At 42.6% G+C, this 19,258-nt stretch overlaps 2 protein-coding genes across 3 annotated transcripts in view; both read right to left on the bottom strand.

Moving 5' to 3' along the window:
• Positions 1–19,258, bottom strand: part of MAGED1 (MAGE family member D1) — a 60,857-nt gene that overhangs the window by 22,326 nt on the left and 19,273 nt on the right. The gene's annotated exons all lie outside the window — the stretch shown is intronic.
• On the bottom strand, positions 9,260–15,203 carry LOC106988463 (uncharacterized). The gene is given in 4 exon segments (XM_027053134.2): positions 9,260–11,554; positions 11,557–13,003; positions 13,005–13,481; positions 13,484–15,203. Coding segments are annotated over 4 exon segments (5,313 nt in total). The 5' UTR covers positions 15,194–15,203; the 3' UTR covers positions 9,260–9,875.

The raw sequence follows: 19,258 nt of genomic DNA, 5'->3' as shown, positions 1-19,258 counted from the left end.
GTGAGAGGCCTGAGACATTGATGAAATCATGGAGGCCCTGGACTTCAATTCACTGGTTTTTAGATAAGATAAAATATCCCCTAATCATTTTAAACAATTCATTTTCAGATTTGTTACTTATATATCCAAATGCAATTCTAAATGCCCATCACAAAACATGAAAAATTTCTGTCTCATTCTCTCTCACACACACGGTCTTTAACAGACTATTTTATTCATACATGATTCCATCTATGACTTATAATGACTATGATTTATGACTTATGATCTCTCCACACTGTCCCAATTCCCCAAACTATCCCACGAGCATGCACACTATCTCTATTACTCTCATTTTTGTATGTACAGTCCTATCCTGTACTATCACATACACAATGTCTATACAGTACCGTGACTCTCACTGTCAAATACAACTAGTTCTAATCATCCCCCCACTGTCACACATACCAACATCATTCACAATCACACCTACAATCACTCAATCCCTACACTAACAGTTTCTAACCACACCCACTATCATACATAGTCCATATCCCCACTATAAAACCTTCATCATCTACCAAATTTTTCCCACATGCTCATGCCATCTCCCTATCATACACACTCACAACCAATACCCATGTCACCTCTACTGTCACACACATACTCTTCCTGTTCCTCACTGACATACGAAACTCTGCATTTTCCCATCATATACTTTATTCAACAACCCCAGACACTCATGATGTCCACATTCCAAATTATTGTAACGCTTTTCCATTTCCCCTTATCACTCATACTCACTGCACCTATCTGCTCCCAAAAGTAGATACACTTCTCATTTTCCCCAGCATCACACACACAAACACTAACCCTATCACTTCCACTATGTATCTGTCTTCTACCAACCCATAAACTTTCCCCATTCCACCGTCTTTATAAATCCTCCTATTACTACTTGAAATACCCCATCAACATTTTTAAACACAATAATCCCACTCTCTCATTGTGTCCTTTCCCACTATTTTCTCTCCCTCCTCACATTCTCACACAAGCACACACACACACATACACACACACACACACACACACGCACACACAATTCTCATCTTCCACAGTATGACACACAACACTGACCATAACTACCCATTATCACATACATTCAGATCTTGTCCTGTCACTATTATTCACATTGCTCCCCTTTCATTTTCAAAGTGACTTCATACTATTCTCCCCCATTATTCACACTGTCCCCAATGCCATGACTATCACACATACCTTGCTCACATCACTCCCACTATCCCACTGTCATTCAATACTCTCCCTATCTCTGCATCAAACACATGGCCCAGATCATCTACAATTTTACACATTGTGCCCATCCCTGAAAACTCCTCATTTTCTCTTTTCTCCCTTCCATTGTCGCCAACATGTGGATATTACATGAACTCAGATAATATAGAGAAATTTCTAACCTGAAGCCTCATTTCAGAACTCTAGTAAGTAGAGGCACATATCATGCTCAAAAGGTACAATATTTAGTGTTCCTACTTGGCAAATAGTTGTGAATGGATTCTTTTTGGTACATTTGCCTTTAAGCAGAATTTATTCATATTTTGTTACAGCATTTAGATGAGGTTTTTTAAATACTTCGCTGATGTATCTTTAATTATGATCTATGCAATTAAGCTATCTGCACTGTACTTAAGTCTTCCTAAAATATCCTAATAGCTTTTTTTGTTATAGCAAAATTGTGATATTTTTGGTCCTGAAGAGACAGACAGCTTCAAGCAAATGGCAATACTGAATTTATCACTGAGCTGTGTTAGAGGGAACACTTAATCTTTACTTCTCATGTTTCCATGTGGAAGAACTTCAAGTAGACTAGCACTCCTTCTTTTCTGCCCAAGTGAGGAAGAATGAGTTGTAAGATTAGTATGTTTGAGAGAAATATCTGAATGTACTTGGCTCAGGTCCTTGCTCTCTGCTTTTCTCCCAGGAGTCTGAATGCCTATAGAGAACATGCATTCTGATCAGCTCCTTGCCATGCAATAAGGGGCCTACTTTTGGCCTGGAGTCTCTGTTTTTCAGCATTGCTTGTAATTGCCTAGGTAAGTCTGCCTAATTCTGGAGTCCAGCATTAGAGAGTCCACACTAAAACCATCTTCTCCAACCATCTTTATTAGTAATGAAGATGATACTTCGGTCTCCATCTATCTGATTCTTAAATTTATATTTCAATTAGTTCTGAACCTAGGCAGGGAAGACAAGTGTTTTTTATTGGTCCTTTATAATTCCCACACAATGTGGACCATTGAAATCATGGAAATTCTCTTTACTGGCTTTATCCAGGTTTTAACAGAGGAGTTTCCAAGTGAAGTTTGTTTTTGATTAGCACTTAGACAAACACTTGGCAGCAATTAAGATTAGGTCTAAGCAAGAAACTGTATGTCCACCACCTGGAGGCTCCCAATTCCTCTGGATTAGGGAGTCCAGAATGTGAAGTAGTTACCATTGTACAGTAGGTGCTACCTAATTAATGAGGATGGTGGGGAACAGGCACCAACTGGACTTATCTTCCTTGGCCATACTGTTAAGTCCTAGGAGGGTGAAGCCAAGAGCTCTGTCATGGGATTGGACGGCAAATCTTTATATGGAATATCGGGATTTAGATATTCATCCAGATGTATGGAAGCCTTATTAAAGAAAGATCAATGTGAACCATTTCTTAAGGCGTAAAAAACCTTTTATTTTTTAAATGTTTATTTATTTTTGAGAGAGGGGGAGCTAGCAAGACAGGGGCAGAAAGAGAGGGAGACAGAGAATACCAAGCAGGCTCTGTGCTGACAGCGCAAAGCCCAACACAGGGCTCAAACCCATGAACTATAAGATCATGACCTCAGCCTAAATCAAGAGTCAGATGCTCAACCAACTGAGCCACCCATGTGCCCTGGGGTTAAAAATCTTTTAATAAAAAACTGGAATTTAGTTTGATAGGATACTCATGTTAACAGGTTCTCCGAAAATTTAGATCTAACAGTCATTTCAATTCTTTCTTTTTTGCTCATTAGCTTTGTGCTAGCTTTTGAGCCCTTGCATACAAACTTAAATATTGTGCTTGTCTGCTCTCAGTTAAAGAACAGCATTTCAGAGTACAATTTGTGTCCAAGGTGACTAGACCCAAATATTGGAATTTTCAGTTCTACACTGGGACAATCAGTGTTGTAAAGAAATGCCAACTGTTCTCTGGAAATACAATGGTGTGAGGTTCAAAATTCACATGTGATATCTTTTGTATAGAACACTTTTCATACTTACATACAGTTGGTGTTCTAGCGGTACTGACCTAAATACGCCTTTTTCAATCTATATCAGGGCTTACAAAGTTATCATTCATAAAAACAAACATATAAACAAAATTATATCTCAGCAGTCAAAGGGAAATAAAACTATTAGACAAGATATGTGAAGACCTGACTAAAGGGTAATAAAAACCACCTAAAGAAAGTCAAGTACGGCACACACATATCAAAAACTTTCTGAAAGCTCAAAGTTTTAAAACGTTTTAAATAAATAATAAAATGAAAAATGATGGGTCACGAATGAGCTCTGAATTACTGGACTAGAAAATTAAATGCAAGATTTATACCAAATCACTGAAATAATGATAAAATAATAATAATAATAATAATAATAATAATAATAAAGGAACAGAGTCAATGAGGGACAAGATATTTAGGGACCTACCATGTGAATATGGGTGGGTGGATTGTGGAGTGAGAAAAAAGACTTGGGAAGAGAAGTCATATTAAGAAAATGAGAGAAGAAAATTTCCCTAAGCTAAAGAAAGGGCCCTCTGAATTGCAGACAAGATTGATTTATTTATCCATCCACCCATACATCTATTAATTTATGCTTCCACATATTAATTTAATCAATACATTTAACAAGGATCTATTATTTATGTGTCTGGCACTGTTCTAGGCATTTTAGATATATCAGTGAACAAAACAGACAAAAATCCCTACCTTCATGGAGCTTATATTCTAAGAAACACTTAGGCATACCCTGATCAAATTCCTGAACTAAATAAAGAATAAAGAAAGCATTTTACAAACTAACAGATAGAAAGAAAAAATTACTTACAATAGAAAAAGTAAATTAGATGGACCATAGGATTTTCATCAGTAACACCAAACTTCATGATATAATTCATTCATTTTCCCAGAAATGGCTTTATTAAATTCTCAGAGAAGCTGAAGTCAGTTTTTGACCCAAAACCTGTTTTCCCGGAAGACTTTTTAACAGGGGCAATATTATCTTTTCCTCATGCAACTAGATTTGTGTTTGCTTTTCAGTTTCTAAAAACTGAACAATATGTCATTTATAATATCATCTATAACACATATAGGTGATAAAACTACAAGAAAACCAAGAGGGTTATTAATACAACAGCCAGAGTAGTTGCTACCTCTAGGTGGAGGCAGATAGGTGTATGACTGGAGAAAGGCATATGCTGGGGAGGGGGGGCACTAAGGTACCACTAATATTCTATTACTTGCCCTGGCTAGGGGATTTATTGGCATTACTTTATATTATTTTAAATGTAAATAGCAATTAATTAATTCAAAAAATAATATGTGCCTATCATGAATCAGGCATTGTTATTATTCAGGTGCTGGGGACACGGAAATAAATAAAATAGATAAAAATCACTGTCCTTATGGAGCTCAGAAATTATAAAAAGAAATAATAAAAATTTCTAGAGCCTGAGAGTCTACCGTGTGTCCAGCACAATAGGATACAAAGTCCGCACATCACTATGAAATTTCAGAATATCGATGATAAAGTGGAAAGCCTAAAAGCTTCTAGGAACCAGGAATGGAAATAGTCCAGAAGATCGGAGCAGAACATAAAGCTCTAAAAAAGGGGATTTCCAGAAAAGCATTTTTTAGATAAGCTAACTTACTTGAGCATGTTGAAAAAAAAAAAAAACCCAGACATGATAGATATGATGGAAAAGATAGGAATATATTAAAATATGGAAGTGAAAAGCAGTTATTATCTCTAGAAATGACGAAAAAGTGTACAAGAGAAATGTAATCACAATTAACTACTTGTCTCTTTAGTGTACAGTGTTTGCACAATCACAATATAAACATTATCATTAACCAAAATACATGCTATAACTATATTAGAAGGATGAAGAAGAGAAGTGGAAGAGAAAGAGTGAGAGTTTAATCTTCATCTATCATAATGGGAAATCAACAGCTAATATCTGAAATAACTCAAGAAACACTATATAGCATATTTTGTTTTACTGCACTTTGCTTTATTGAGTTTCACAGAGAGCTGCATTTTTTACAAGCTGAAGAATTGTGGCAACTCTGCATCGAGCAATTCTGTTGGCACCATTTTTCCAACAGCATTTGCTGTGTGTCTCTGTGTTACATTTTGGTAATTCTCATAGTATTTCAAACTTTATTATTATTATATTTATTGTGATCTGTGATTACAACTCACTCAAAGCTCAGATGATGGTCCGCATTTTTAGCAATAAAGTATTTTTCAATTAAGGTCTGTACATTGTTTTTGTAGACATGTTATTGTACACTTAATGGACTACAGTATAGTGTAAACATAACTTTTACATGCATTGGGAAAACAAAAAAAATTCATTTGACTCACTTTATTGCAATATTCACTGTGTCGCAGTTGTCTGGAACTGAACCCTCAGTATCTCCAAGCCATGCCGGTATAGCCATATTGTTTAGCATTATTGAGATTTAAAAAAAGCAAAATAAATAGCTAATATATTTCGAAACTGGCTACTTCAGGTATTTGAGCCTGGTTGGTGAAAAAAGGTGAAGCTGAACACTATAATTTTTTGTTACTATTTGGTTTTTAAACCATATATAGGTCTTACTATAATATAGAATATATACCTTCTATACTAAAAATATAAAATAAATACATTTTAGTTATAAAGGGAGCTATTTAATTGTAAAGGAAGGGGATGTAATGAGAACTTGGATTTACTGAAATTAATATGGCCAGTAGAACAGACAAAAGAGGTGGGGAACATATAAATGTAGAAACTGAGGAACCCTCCAATGTTTGCTCTTTTGCAGGGGGGTGTTCCAAATCGCTCTTACATTGTAGCAATTAATGGGGTGTTTTACACTTTGGAAGTGACTGCCAGAGAACCTGGTAGCCCCAGTTTTACAGATAGAGTAAGGCTGGGAATTATGAATCCAAATTAGTCAGGGACAGGGAAGACTGGAAACTGAAGAGAGCAAAGGGGATATTTATTCTGGGGGAAAAAAACTCAGACCACCACAAGAGGGCACACTAGAATGCAATAGTTTCTCTGGTTCCCCTCCTACCTTTCCCACATCTTTTTCAGCTAGGATTACACTCCCTTAAAATGCCTGTTTCTGGGATTCTGCACTACTCCCCCACCCTCCTTCTCCTTTTTTCCCCTCACTCCACAAACTTCCCTGAAGCAATCTCATTCATACCTTAAAACTACCACCTCTATGCTTGATGACCTCCAAGTCTATCTGTAATCTCACTTGCCACACAGCAGTAGAATAAATTTCTGACTGCCTACTGGATAATTCCTCATGGACACATTGAAGGTGCTCGAGACTTTGTTCAAAATTAAGCTCATCATCCCACCTCCTGCCCCCCAAATCTGCTCCTCATTCTAAGTTCTCCAGCTCATGGAATGGCATTTACATCTTCTCAACTACCTAAGGTAGAAAGAAAATTTAGGATCATCCTAGATTCCTTCTTCTCCACTGTCCCCTCTATATCCTGAGTTCTTAATTTCTCATATGTATACACATTGCCTTAATTCAGGCTTCAACACCTCTCCTCTTCTGTAATAGCCTCTGATTTAGTCTCCCTGTACCCAGTTCTGTCTTTTCCAGTCTATCCATTACATTCTCATCCACTGGATATTTCTTTTTTGTTTGTTTAAAAATTTTTTAACACTTATTTTTTGAGAGAGAAAGACAGAGTGTGAACAGGAGAGGGGAGAGAAAGAAGTCACAGGTTCCAATGCAGGCTCTAGGCTCTGAGCTGTCAACACAGAGCCAACGCGGGGCCCGAACTCATGAACCATGAAATCATGACCTGAGCCGAAGTCGGACGCTTAACCAACTGAGCCACCCAGGCGCCCCTCCACTGGATATTTCTAAAATGCAAATCTGATCCTGTTAATCCCTTGATTAAAATCTCCAAATGTCTCCCCACTGTTCTTAGTATAGCATTCAAGGATCTCCCTGATCTAACCATGAGCTCCTTTTCATTACATCCTCTCTCACTTTCTATGTTCCAACTATACTTAGCTTCTTAAACATACCATAAACATACTGTAAACAACAGAGTTGTTTCATTTAATGTTTCTTTGCTCCTACCATCATTGCTTGGAATGACTGACTCTCTTCTATTCCTCAACCCCAGCAGGTAAAATGGACAACATGAACACACCTTTCAATATTTAACTTAAGCATTAATTTCTTTCTGGAGCATTCTCCCTCACTGGAATTAACTATTTCCTCCTTTGTGTCTCTAACACATTCTATTTGTTGTTTTTTTTTTTTTAATCAAACATGTAATATAATTTGTTTACATGTCTCTTCTACTAATATCAGCTCCTTTGGGACCAGAAGCATGTCTTATTCATATCTCTATTCAAAATATCTATTACAGTGCCTCGTATAGAGAAGATGCTTAACAAATAAATGTTTCTGATGACTAAGAGTCATCATGAGGATGTAATGTTATGAGGCTAGTCTGACGTCATTCTCACATCTATGGCAGACATTACTAATCAAGCACAGTATTGTCCCCCTGCACCTCAGAATCATTCTCAAGACAGCATACTATGAAAACCTACTTCAATCTGCTGGAATTGGCACAGATATAAAATTTATTTCTCTTCCTGGAGTGTAAGCTGCCACAATGGCATGCCTCAATAATAATCAGACTTGATCTAAGAGAATTAACGTGGGATTAGGTACATTATCTTCTAAACAACCTTCGCAACAGTATAACTATAGCAATGGCACAAATAACAAAGGAATGTTGTAGCAAAAATTGGTATTGGGAGGTAAATTCTGTCCATGTGCATCCATCAATGTCCACTGAAGAGACATTGTGTCATAAGAGGAGACAAAAACCCCACATATTGGTATTCTGATTAATACTTCAGTTTTATCAACTCATTCAGAAAATATTCATCTCTATGGATCAGAAACCTAATAAGAAAAGTGCTACATCTGCGAAATCAGGTAACAGGCCTATCACACTTGGGAGAAACAATGGATCAATTTATCGTCTTCATTCCTTCTGCATCCAGACCCTCCAGGAAAGTATAGAAGAGACTAAAAACCTTTCTCAAATGAAAAACAATCTATCAGGGGCACTTTTCCAAGTACCAAAATCCATAATATATAAATACAATGATTATTTGTATAGAGCACATGGGGTATACTGCATAAGATTGTTCATGACCAGAAATAACTTGCCTGGAAGTTCCAGGCAAACTGGGCTGCCTGCACAGTGAATTCATTTCTTATTCCCACAACAAATTACCACAAACTTAGTGGCTTAAAGCAGTATGAACTTACTTTATTACAGTTCTTGAAGTCAGAAGTCTAAAATGGGTTCACAAAACTAGATTCCTTCTGGTAGCTCTAAAGAAGAATCCATTTCCTTGCTTTTCCTAATTTCTAGCAAGTGTCTACATTTCTTGGTTCATGGCCCCTTTCTTCATCATCAAAGCCAGCAACTTAGCATCTTCCTTCCTCTCTGACCTCTGCTTCTGTCCTCATCACATCTTCTCTCTAGAACCCTGACCCTCTTGCCTCTTTCTTATAAGGATCCTTGTGATTGCATTGGGCCACCCTAACAATCCAGAATAATCTCTGCATCACAAAATCCTTCACTTAATCTATCTGCAAAGTCCCTTTTACCATTTCAGGTACACATCAGATACATCAGGTTCATATTCAGGCTCTGGGGATTAAGAGGCAGACAGTTTTGGAGGTCCATTATTTAGCATACCAAATGCAGATTGTGCTAATGGTGCACCATATGATTCTGCAGAATATCATTCACATTACACACATCAATAGATACTTGTATTGATTATGACCTTTTTTTTCCAACAGGTAGTAATAAAGTGTTTTTAAAAAGTGGTACCATCTTCCAATTTACACAAAGGTACCACGTGAGTTAGCAGAAGCCCCATAGTCCAAAGTGATTAATATTTCAACACAGCTGTTGTTATGCCCAGAATTCGTGATCCCCAAAGACCACCAGGGAGCCGAGTCTGATGCAAAAGCAAAAGAGCCTTTATTCGAGCTAGCTCCAGCTCAATCCCCTACCTGCACCGATGCAGCGGTGAGATACCAGGGAGAGAGAGCGAGTTTCAAAAGCACAAAGGTTTTACAGGGGTCTAGGGGCAGCCGATTGGCTGGGGAAGGGGCGTGGCCTCGGCCGATTGGCTGGGGAAGGGGCGTGTTTTGATCAGGAAGTTTGAATGGGTGAGCGGGAGGTTACTCAAGGGGAGGAGGTGTGGTCTAGGTGAAGGACACAGAACAAGATGGAGTCGGCTGGCGTAGGCCCGCCCTTTCATTCCCCCCTTGTCATGTAGCCTACGGACCCAATCATGGGACTGGCTGAATTTATGGTGACAAGGGGAACAGAGTTTGGAGGTTTTACGCTAAGTTCTGGGAAGCATGTGTCCCTGGGGTGGCTCTGGGAGGTCTGATTAAGTATTGTCCCCGAGCTGGTGTCTATGATCTGCCAGGTGATGTTTTGGGGGGCGTGGGGACTCCCGGCAGCATGAGCAATGACAAGCAGAGTTGACAGAGTTACCAATATTAGGTGGGTCGAATGTGCTGTAGCTTGAGCTTGAGCGGGTTGTGTTGGTCCCGACTGATGGCCCATTGCGTGACGAAGTCCTTCCGGATCGAGGAGGGGTCCGCTGGCCGAATGTGGGTGTGATGGACCCAGGTCGTGATGCCGTCTACTTTGAGAGCGGTGGGGGTTGTCAGCACCACGATGTAGGGTCCCTTCCAGCGCGGCTCGAGGGTCTCTCGGTGGTGCCTCTTGACATAGACCCAGTCTCCCGGCCTGTACTGATGAGGTGTCGGGGTCGGGCCAGCCTCGTAGATGGCACGGAGGCGCGGCCAAATGTCCTCATGCGCCCTCTGGAGCCCTCTCAAGGAAAGAAAAAGTTCTTGATCTTTAAACTCAGCAATAAGTTCAGCTCGAAGGCTGGGAATAACAGGGGGTGGCCTGCCAAACATGATCTCGTAGGGAGTAAAACCCAGAGTGTAAGGAGTGTTTCTAACCCAGTAAAGGGCGTACGGTAGGAGAGTCACCCAGTCCCCGCCAGTCTCCATGGTTAATTTGGTAAGGGTCTCTTTTAGGGTTCTATTCATTCTTTCTACCTGTCATGAGCTCTGGGGCCTATAAGCACAATGTAATTTCCAGTTTGCCCCCACCGCCTTGGCTACTGCCTGTGTTACCTGCGAGATAAAAGCTGGTCCATTGTCTGATCCTACCATGGCAGGAAAACCATACCTGGGTAAGATGTCTTCTAGTAGCTTCTTAGCCACCGTCTGAGCCGTTTCATGCTTGGTTGGGTATGCCTCCACCCAGCCAGAGAAGGTGTCTGTAAATACTAAAAGATATTTATAACCATACTTTCCTGGTTTGACTTCAGTGAAGTCGACTTCCCATTGGGCTCCCGGTATGGTGCCTCTGAGCCTGGTTCCTTTTTTATTTGATGTGGCTCTCGCGTTGGTGAGTTGGCAGGTCTTACAGGCAGATACAACTTGCTCTATTTTGGTGTCCTGTTGGTGAATCTTGATTCCGGCATGTCGGATTAAGTCTTTTAATTTTCGGGCCCCCATGTGAGTAGACCGATGCATGTGCTCTAATATTGAGACTCTGAGCTGGTCTGGCAGCATGAGCTCCTTGTTAGGTGTATACCACCATCCCTTTATCTCCTGGGCCATGGGGAGTTTCTTGATCCGCTGTAACTCCTCCTGGGAGTACTTGGGCTGGTTTGGTAAAACCGGGTCTCCCGGGTCTGGTAGTTGTATGGTCATGGTGGGGACTGGAGTAAGGGCTACTGCCTTGGCTGCCTGGTCAGCCTTTCGATTACCTCTAGCTACTGGGTTATCAGCTTTTTGGTGCCCTTGGCAGTGGATAATGGCTAGCTTGGCAGGAAGCCATAAGGCCGTAAGCAGGTTAAGTATCTCCTGCTTATTTTTTATAGTCCGTCCTTCTGCCGTCAGTAGCCCCCTCTCCTGATAAATTGCCCCATGAATATGAGCTGTGGCAAATGCATAACGGCTGTCTGTGTAGATGTTGAGCCATTTTCCACCTCCCATCATCAGCGTCTTGGTGAGGGCTATGAGCTCTGCTCGCTGGGCTGATGTTCCGGAGGGTAGAGCCTCCGCCCATACGGTGTCCATTTCGGTGACCACCGCTGCACCCGCATACCTGTGTCTGTCTTGCACAAAGCTGCTGCCATCAGTGAACCAAGTAGGTCGGGGAGGGGCCGGTTGGTCAGGTCCGTCCGGAATCCATGTACTTGTTCCAGGATTCCCGCACAGTCATGTAGTGGAGCACCTAGGTCAGGGTCGGGCAGCAGGGTTGCAGGATTGAGGGCTGCACTGGGGTGGAACCGTACTCGTGGAGGGTTGAGTAGGAGGCTCTGGTAATGAGTCATACGTGTATTGCTCATCCATCTATCCGGAGGCTGTTTCAGGACTCCTTCAATGGCGTGTGGGGTCGTGATCCAGATCTCCTGTCCTAGGGTCAGTTTGTCTGCATCCTTGACTAGGAGTGCTGTCGCCGCAATAATTCTTAGGCATGGCGGCCAGCCGGCAGCCACTGGGTCTAGTTTCTTAGACAGGTAAGCCACTGGGCGGTTCCAGGGGCCTAAGGCTTGAGTTAGAACCCCTTTTGCTATTCCCTTATGTTCGTCTACAAAGAGGTGGAAGGGTTTCATAATGTCTGGTAGGCCCAGGGCTGGCGCACTTAAGAAGGCCTTTTTTAACTGATTAAAGGCAATTTCTTCTTTTTCAGTCCATTTAAATGTTTTCCCCTCTTTGGTAGCTTCATATAGGGGCTTGGCAATCTCAGCAAAACCTGGAACCCAGAGGCGGCAGTAGCCGGCTGATCCTAGGAATTCCCTCACTTCTCTTCGGGAGGTGGGAGTAGGGATCTTTAGGACAGTTTCTTTTCTGGCATCTGATAACCGCTGCTGTCCGCCCTCCAGGATATATCCCAGGTAACTTACCCTCTCCCTGCATATCTGAGCCTTCTTCGTGGATGCCCGGTACCCTAAGGCCCCCAGGGTAGCCAGCAGGTCCTGGGTCCCTCGCTCACAGTCTTTGGCTGTGTCGGCAGCAATCAGGATGTCATCTATGTACTGTAGGAGGGTGTGGCCAGGGTGCTCCCTTCTGTACTCACCCAGGTCCTCGTGTAGTGCCTCGTCGAAGATGGTGGATGAATTTTTGAATCCCTGAGGTAGCCGTGTCCAGGTGAGTTGCCCACTGTAGCCCTCCTCCGGATCATGCCACTCAAAGGCGAACAAGGGTTGGCTCTGGGGTGCCAGTGGCAGACTGAAGAAGGCATCCTTTAAATCTAGTACAGTATACCAGAACCTGGAGGGTGCCAAGGAGCTCAAGAGAGTATATGGGTTGGGAACAGTTGGGTGTATGTCTGCGACCCTCTTATTTACTTCCCGGAGGTCTTGTACCGGTCGATAGTCATTTGTGTGAGGCTTTTTGACCGGCAGTAGGGGGGTGTTCCAGGCAGACTGGCAAGGAACTAGTACTCCTAGGCTTCGTAGTCTCCGGATGTGTGGCTGGATCCCCTTCCGGGCCTCCTGAGACATGGGGTATTGTTTGATCCTTACCGGACTCTCTCCTGGCTTGAGCTCTACCAGGACTGGGGTCGTGTGAGCGGCTAGTCCTATCCCCCCCACCCCCCGTCTCTGCCCAAACCGAGGGGAATTCTTGTAGCCATCTGTCTATATTATCCTCTCTCGGGAGTGCTTCCTGGTGGAGGAGGTATTCATCCTCCAGTTTCATGGTCAGTACCTGGATGGGGTGGCCCTTGCCATCGGTGACCTGAGGCCCCCCTTGTCTGAAAGTTATCTGAGCTCCAATCTTGGTCAGTAAATCCTGTCCTAACAGCGGGTAGGGGCATTCTGGTATTACCATAAAGGAGTGGGATACCCGGCCCGTTCCCAAATCTACTGTTCTTCGGGTAGTCCATGAATACTGGCTCATACCAGTTGCCCCTTGTACCCAGGACTTCTTGTTGGCTAGTTTTCCTTGTGGGGTGCGGAGGACCGAATGTTGTGCTCCGGTGTCGACAAGGAAGTCAATAGGGGTCCCCTCCACTTTAAGAGTTACCCTGGGTTCAGGGAGAGGGTCCGAACCCGACTCCCCTAATCACTTAGTTCATCTAGCTCTAGGACTTTTACTCGATCAGTCTTGCTTCCCTTCCTGCCGGCCCTTTTTGGACAATCTCGGGCCCAATGCCCTATCTCCTTGCAGTATGCACACTGATCCTTCTGCAGCCTCTGCTTCCCCCCCTTGGTGGTTCCTTTACCTTTTCTTGCATCGTCTGCCAGCTGCCGGAGACGGCGGTCTCGTTCCTCGGGGAAGTCAGCAGTGGTAGCTAGTAGTATTCTGGCCAGGTCTCGAGTCTGCTTACTGCTGGCAGCCGCCATGACGCGAGCCTGCTTGTCCTCAGGAGGCTTCCGGTTATTATATACCTTTTCGGCTACCACCAGTAAATCCTGCAGACTTTTTTCTCCTAGTCTATCTATTTTCTGTAATTTTCTCCTAATGTCTATGGCCGATTGGTTTACAAAGGCCATGATAACAGCTGCCTTGCTTTCCAGAGCCTCTGGATCCATGGGGGTATAGGTACGGAATGCCTCCATGATCCATTCTAAAAAGGCAGCCGGAGATTCATCTTTTCCCTGTTGTACATTTCCTACCTTGGCCAAATTGGTTGGCTTTCTAGCAGCCATTCGGAGACCCCCCATTAGAGTCTGGCGGTAGACCCGGAGCCTCTCCTTACCTTCTGCCGTGTTGAAATCCCACTGGGGCCGAGTTAAGGGGAAGAAGGAATCTATCTGAGCCTGGTTGGTGGTGGGATTCCCGTCTGCGCCCAGAACTAGTTTTCAGGCCTCATTGAGGATTCTTTCTCTTTCTTCAGTCGTGAACAGGACCTGCAAAAGCTGCTGGCAATCGTCCCACGTGGGCTGATGGGTAAAAAGAACAGAGTCTAATAAATCAATAAGCCCTGCCGGTTTCTCGGAAAACTTAGGATTCTGAGCTTTCCAATTGTAGAGGTCACTAGTGGTGAAAGGCCAATAGTGATGGGGCTGATTCCCCTCCGCGTCTGGGGGTCCGGTGGCTCGCAGGGGCAGAAGAGTGGAGTCGGCGGCGGAGGTGGATTGCTCCCTCTGAGCCCTTTGTCTGGTAAAGGGCGGGCTTCCCACTGGAGCGTTTCCACCTCCTGCTCTCGGAACAGCGTCTGCCTCCCCCGGAGGGGGAGGATGGTGTTCTTCCGGCATCCTAGAGGGGTTATACGGGGGAGGAAAAATTAATTCTTCTTCAGTACCCCCCTGTAAGACAGGGTAGAGGGGTGCTGAAGGCTGGATAAGACTTTTCTTCTTCTTTGTCCCCTGCAAAGCAAGAATGGGTTTTGGCTCCGGAGGGAGCGGGGCTAGGAAGGGCTTAAGCCAAGAGGGTGGGTCTTCTACAAGGTCCTGCCAAGTGATAATGTAAGGGAGCTGATCAAGATGACCCGTCTTAGGCCGAGAGATGATACTCCTGACTCGGTGGATGGTAGGGAGGTCAAAGGTCCCCTCTGGTGGCCATCCGACATTGAAAGTTGGCCACTCGCTAGAACAAAAAAACTGCAACCGACCCTTTCGGACTTCCACACTGAGGTTGTTAGCTCTTCCCTTCACATCCTTAAAGTGATCAATCATAATACTTAGAGGAGTAGTCTGAGTCTGTCCCATAACATCCGTCCAGTAAGTCCACAGAACAAAACAGAGAAACACAAAAACAGACAAACAGAGGGCCCCTAGAAAGTCTTCCAATTCCATGGAAGCAAAACTGCAAGCTAGCTTAGACCTTTGAGGGGATTCCATGTCCCTCCAAAACCGATGAGGGGATTCCATGTCCCTCCAGACCACGGCCTCACGCCGACCAGCGGGAGCGACCCGCCTCATCTCAGACCTTTGAGGGGATTCCATGTCCCTCCAGAAGGGAGAATCGGAACGTCTTCTGAAACTCCCGGCCCGTGGTCCTCCAGTGCATCCACTTAGACCGCGTCGGGCACTACCAGAATTCCAGAAATGAGCTCACACAGAAAAGACAGAACAGACACTAACCGTGGCCAGTCAGGCTCTCCAGGTCGGGGGTCCCTCGGGGGTCTTGGGGATCCCGGGCCGAGCCCCCAAATGTTATGCCCAGAATTCATGATCCCCAAAGACCACCAGGGAGCCGAGTCCGATGCAAAAGCAAAAGAGCCTTTATTCGAGCTAGCTCGAGCTCAATCCCCTACCCGCACCGACGCAGCAGTGAGATACCAGGGAGAGAGAGCGAGTTTCAAAAGCACAAAGGTTTTATAGGGGTCTAGGGGCAGCCGATTGGCTGGGGAAGGGGCGTGGCCTCGGCCGATTGGCTGGGGAAGGGGCGTGTTTTGATCAGGAAGTTTGAATGGGTGAGCGGGAGGTTACTCAAGGGGAGGAGGCGTGGTCTAGGTGAAGGACACAGAACAAGATGGAGTCGGCTGGCGTAGGCCCGCCCTTTCACTGTAAAGCACTGGGGTGAGGGAGGTCTGTATTGTAGAGGGTTGTAGCCCTGGCAGAACTAACAAAAATAATAGCAAACATTCACTAAGTGTGTGCTATGTGGCAGACAATGTACTAGACACTTTATATCCCTTATAATCCTTTGAATCTTTACAACTTCATGTGATATTAATATCCTGACCTAAAAAAAAAACAACCTGAGACTCAGAGAGATTATTAATGTAACCTGGGCCACACAGCTGAAAGTGGTCAAGTTGGGAATTAAACCTAGGTATATCTGGTTCTAGAACCTGGATACTTTCTGCTGTACCATGCTGCCTCCTCAGAGTCAGAGGATATAAAAATCAATTTGCTATCATTTTTTATACCTTGAGTTTCTGGAAGTCACACCAATCTTTGAATGCTAGGACAATGACTATTCCTGTGGCAATTTCAAGTAGCAGTTCTTCTGGATACTGGGTGATAGACAAGCAACCTGTATCTATACCCATCCAAGGAGAAAATCATAGCATATACCCTAGTCTCTACTTCTTGTGGACTAGAGTCTGCTTATTTTGGCTTGTCTAGTTACAATAACTAAAATGATCTGGCTCTGTTTCTAAGGCTGTCAGCACATCTGTCTGTCTTCCATTCCTACTCAGTCATTTTTAGAATTAGACCGCTCTTCCTTACTTCCTGATGATGAACTGTCCTAGCCAACCCCAGACTCTGTGTTCTCCATACTACACCAAATTGCCTAAGCCATAAGAAATGGTTAGGATGGGCATCTGAGAGCATAATTTTGTTATTAATAAAATCTTCCAAGATTAGCAGTAATCCCTATTCAAAGGGAGTTACAGGATAAACTCTTTATAATCTTTACTCCATTTATGGAGCCCAATGTGGAGTTTCTGGGAGTATCTATCAGATTCCAAAACTGACTAGAGGCTTCCAAAAGTCATTGCACTGAAGAGTTAATTCCAATTTCTGGAATGAATTCCTTAATGATGAATAAAGGCTAACACATCTCTGAAGATTTACACATTGCCATTATCATTATAAACCTAGAACAATTAAATTATCTAGGATTCAAATCCTGGTTCTTCCAGTAATAGCTATGTGACCTTGGGAAAATTCTTCCATCTCATTTCTTCAGTTTCTTCACATGTAAAACAAGGATGAGAGTCCCTACGTTACATGACAGTTGCAAGAGTTAAATGATGAAACAAACTACATAAAGTTCTTATACTGCTTGGAACATGGTAGGTGTATAATTATATGGAATAAGCGTAAAGTATTTTAGTCAACTTTTATTATGAATCTTTTCTTTATTTTTAGCATGATCTGATTTTCTCACAAAGACCTTCCCACATCATTACATTACTAAGAAGCCTGTACTGTCTAACGCTGAGTAAGATTACAGTTCAAACTGAAGGCCTTTCTACATTCACTGCACCTGAAAGATTCTTATTCACTATGGACCCACTGATGTCAAATAAGATTAAATCATACTGAAAGCATACTCACATTTTTAATGTACACAGAAGATCTTGTCTTTATCAATCATTTGACAATAGCTAAGACTTACCCTCCAATTGAAGACTTATTCATTACGATATAGTTTCTCTTTACTATGAATTTACAGTGATAAACAAAGGTCTCCTTCCACCTCCATTACAAATTTTCTGATGTTCAATAAGCACTGATATCACCAAAATCCCTTTCCTACATTCATTACATACCATAAGGTTTCTTTGCACTGTCCATTCTTTTATGCTTTGTAAGGTCTGACCTTGATCTCCAAGCCTTCCCACAGGCATTGCAAGCATAAAGTTCTTCTCCCCTATGAACTCTCCTAGGTTTAAAAAAGTCTGAGCTTGTCCTAAAGTCTTTCCTATAGTCATTACATTCACAGGGTTTCTCTCCACTATGCACTTTCATATAATTGAAAACACCTTATTACCCACTGCCATTTCTCTCACATTGGGAAAGTCTTCCTACCCTACGAAATCTCTGGTGTTGAAAGAGAATTAAATCATGCCTGAAGGTCGTCTCCTCATGTTTTCATAGCCATATGAATAAATTCTCAGGTGTGAATCCTCAGATGTCAAATAAGCCTGACATCATGACAAAAAATGTCTATACTCATTACCTTCACAGGGTTTCTCTCTACTATGGGCACTCTGAGGCATTGACCTTGAACACTGACAAAAAGGCTTTTAGACATTAATCATACCCGTAGGGCTTCTCCCCATTGGAAAGTTTCCAGTGTCTCACAAATTCTAAAACCTTTGCAGTTGTGGTCCTATAAACCATACCTCTATGATCTTTCTCCCAGGGGTTTTCCTCATATAGAAACACCTAGCTCAGTCTTTCCTCAGTCAATGCACTCAAAGTCTTTCTCTTCGGTAGGATTACTTTTATAAGTGGCAGTACTGTACCCGCAACATATTTCCCCAGAAAAAAAATGAATGTGTTTGGTTCTTGCCTGCCAAACTTTCTTGCAGCCTATGTCATCACATGCCAAATCTCCACAGAAGAGACTGACGAACTGGCCTTGGATTCTGGATCTATAACATTCTTTAGGCTTTCTTTCTTTCTTTCTTTCTTTCTCTTTTTTTGCTGTTTGATTTAAAATTTTTATGAATATAATTTATTGTCAAATTGGCTTACATACAACACCCAGTGCTCATCCCAACAAGTATCCTCCTCAATTCCCATTACCCATTTTCCCCTCTCCCCCACCCCCCATCCCCCCTCAGTTTGTTCTCTGTATTTAAGAGTCTCTTGTGGTTTGCCTCCCTCCCTCTCTGTAACTATTTTTTTCCCCTTCCCTTCCCCCGTGGTCTTCTGTTAAGTTTCTCAAGATCCACATATGAGTGAAAACATATAATATCTGTCCTCTGACATTTCACTCAGCATAATATCTTCCAGTTCCATCCAAGAATTTCAACTTTTTCTGAAATTTCCCTCTTTGAACTAGATACTATTCTTCATCAAAATCTCATCAACTAAATGATAGATAGGCTCATATACAGAAATAAGCAAAGAACATGAGTGAACCATTCACAAAAAAATGCAAAAAGATAATAAATACATGAAATAGCCCACCTAGAAAAAAAGGGACACTTTTCTGCCCCTACAGTTACAACAATAATGATAATAATTACTGCAACTATCTACCAAGTACATACCAACTACATACACTTCACCAAAATATATTACCTATATTTCACATGGAAACCTTGAGACAGAGGTAAGTATTATTATTCAAATTGTATACATGAAGAAACTGATGTCAAAGAGGAGAACTGACTTACCCAATATTTTAGAGTTACTAAATAGGGGAACTGAGTGTCAATTCAAGTGTGTCTGACTCCAAAGCTCCTGTGTTTTCCGCCATGTCAAGGTGTCTTGTGG

Source organism: Acinonyx jubatus, chromosome X (assembly GCF_027475565.1).
Source record: "Acinonyx jubatus isolate Ajub_Pintada_27869175 chromosome X, VMU_Ajub_asm_v1.0, whole genome shotgun sequence".
NCBI classification, from domain to species: domain Eukaryota; kingdom Metazoa; phylum Chordata; class Mammalia; order Carnivora; family Felidae; genus Acinonyx; species Acinonyx jubatus.
The sequence above is the reverse complement of the archived record's forward strand: the minus strand, read 5'-3'. Positions and strand labels throughout refer to the sequence as shown.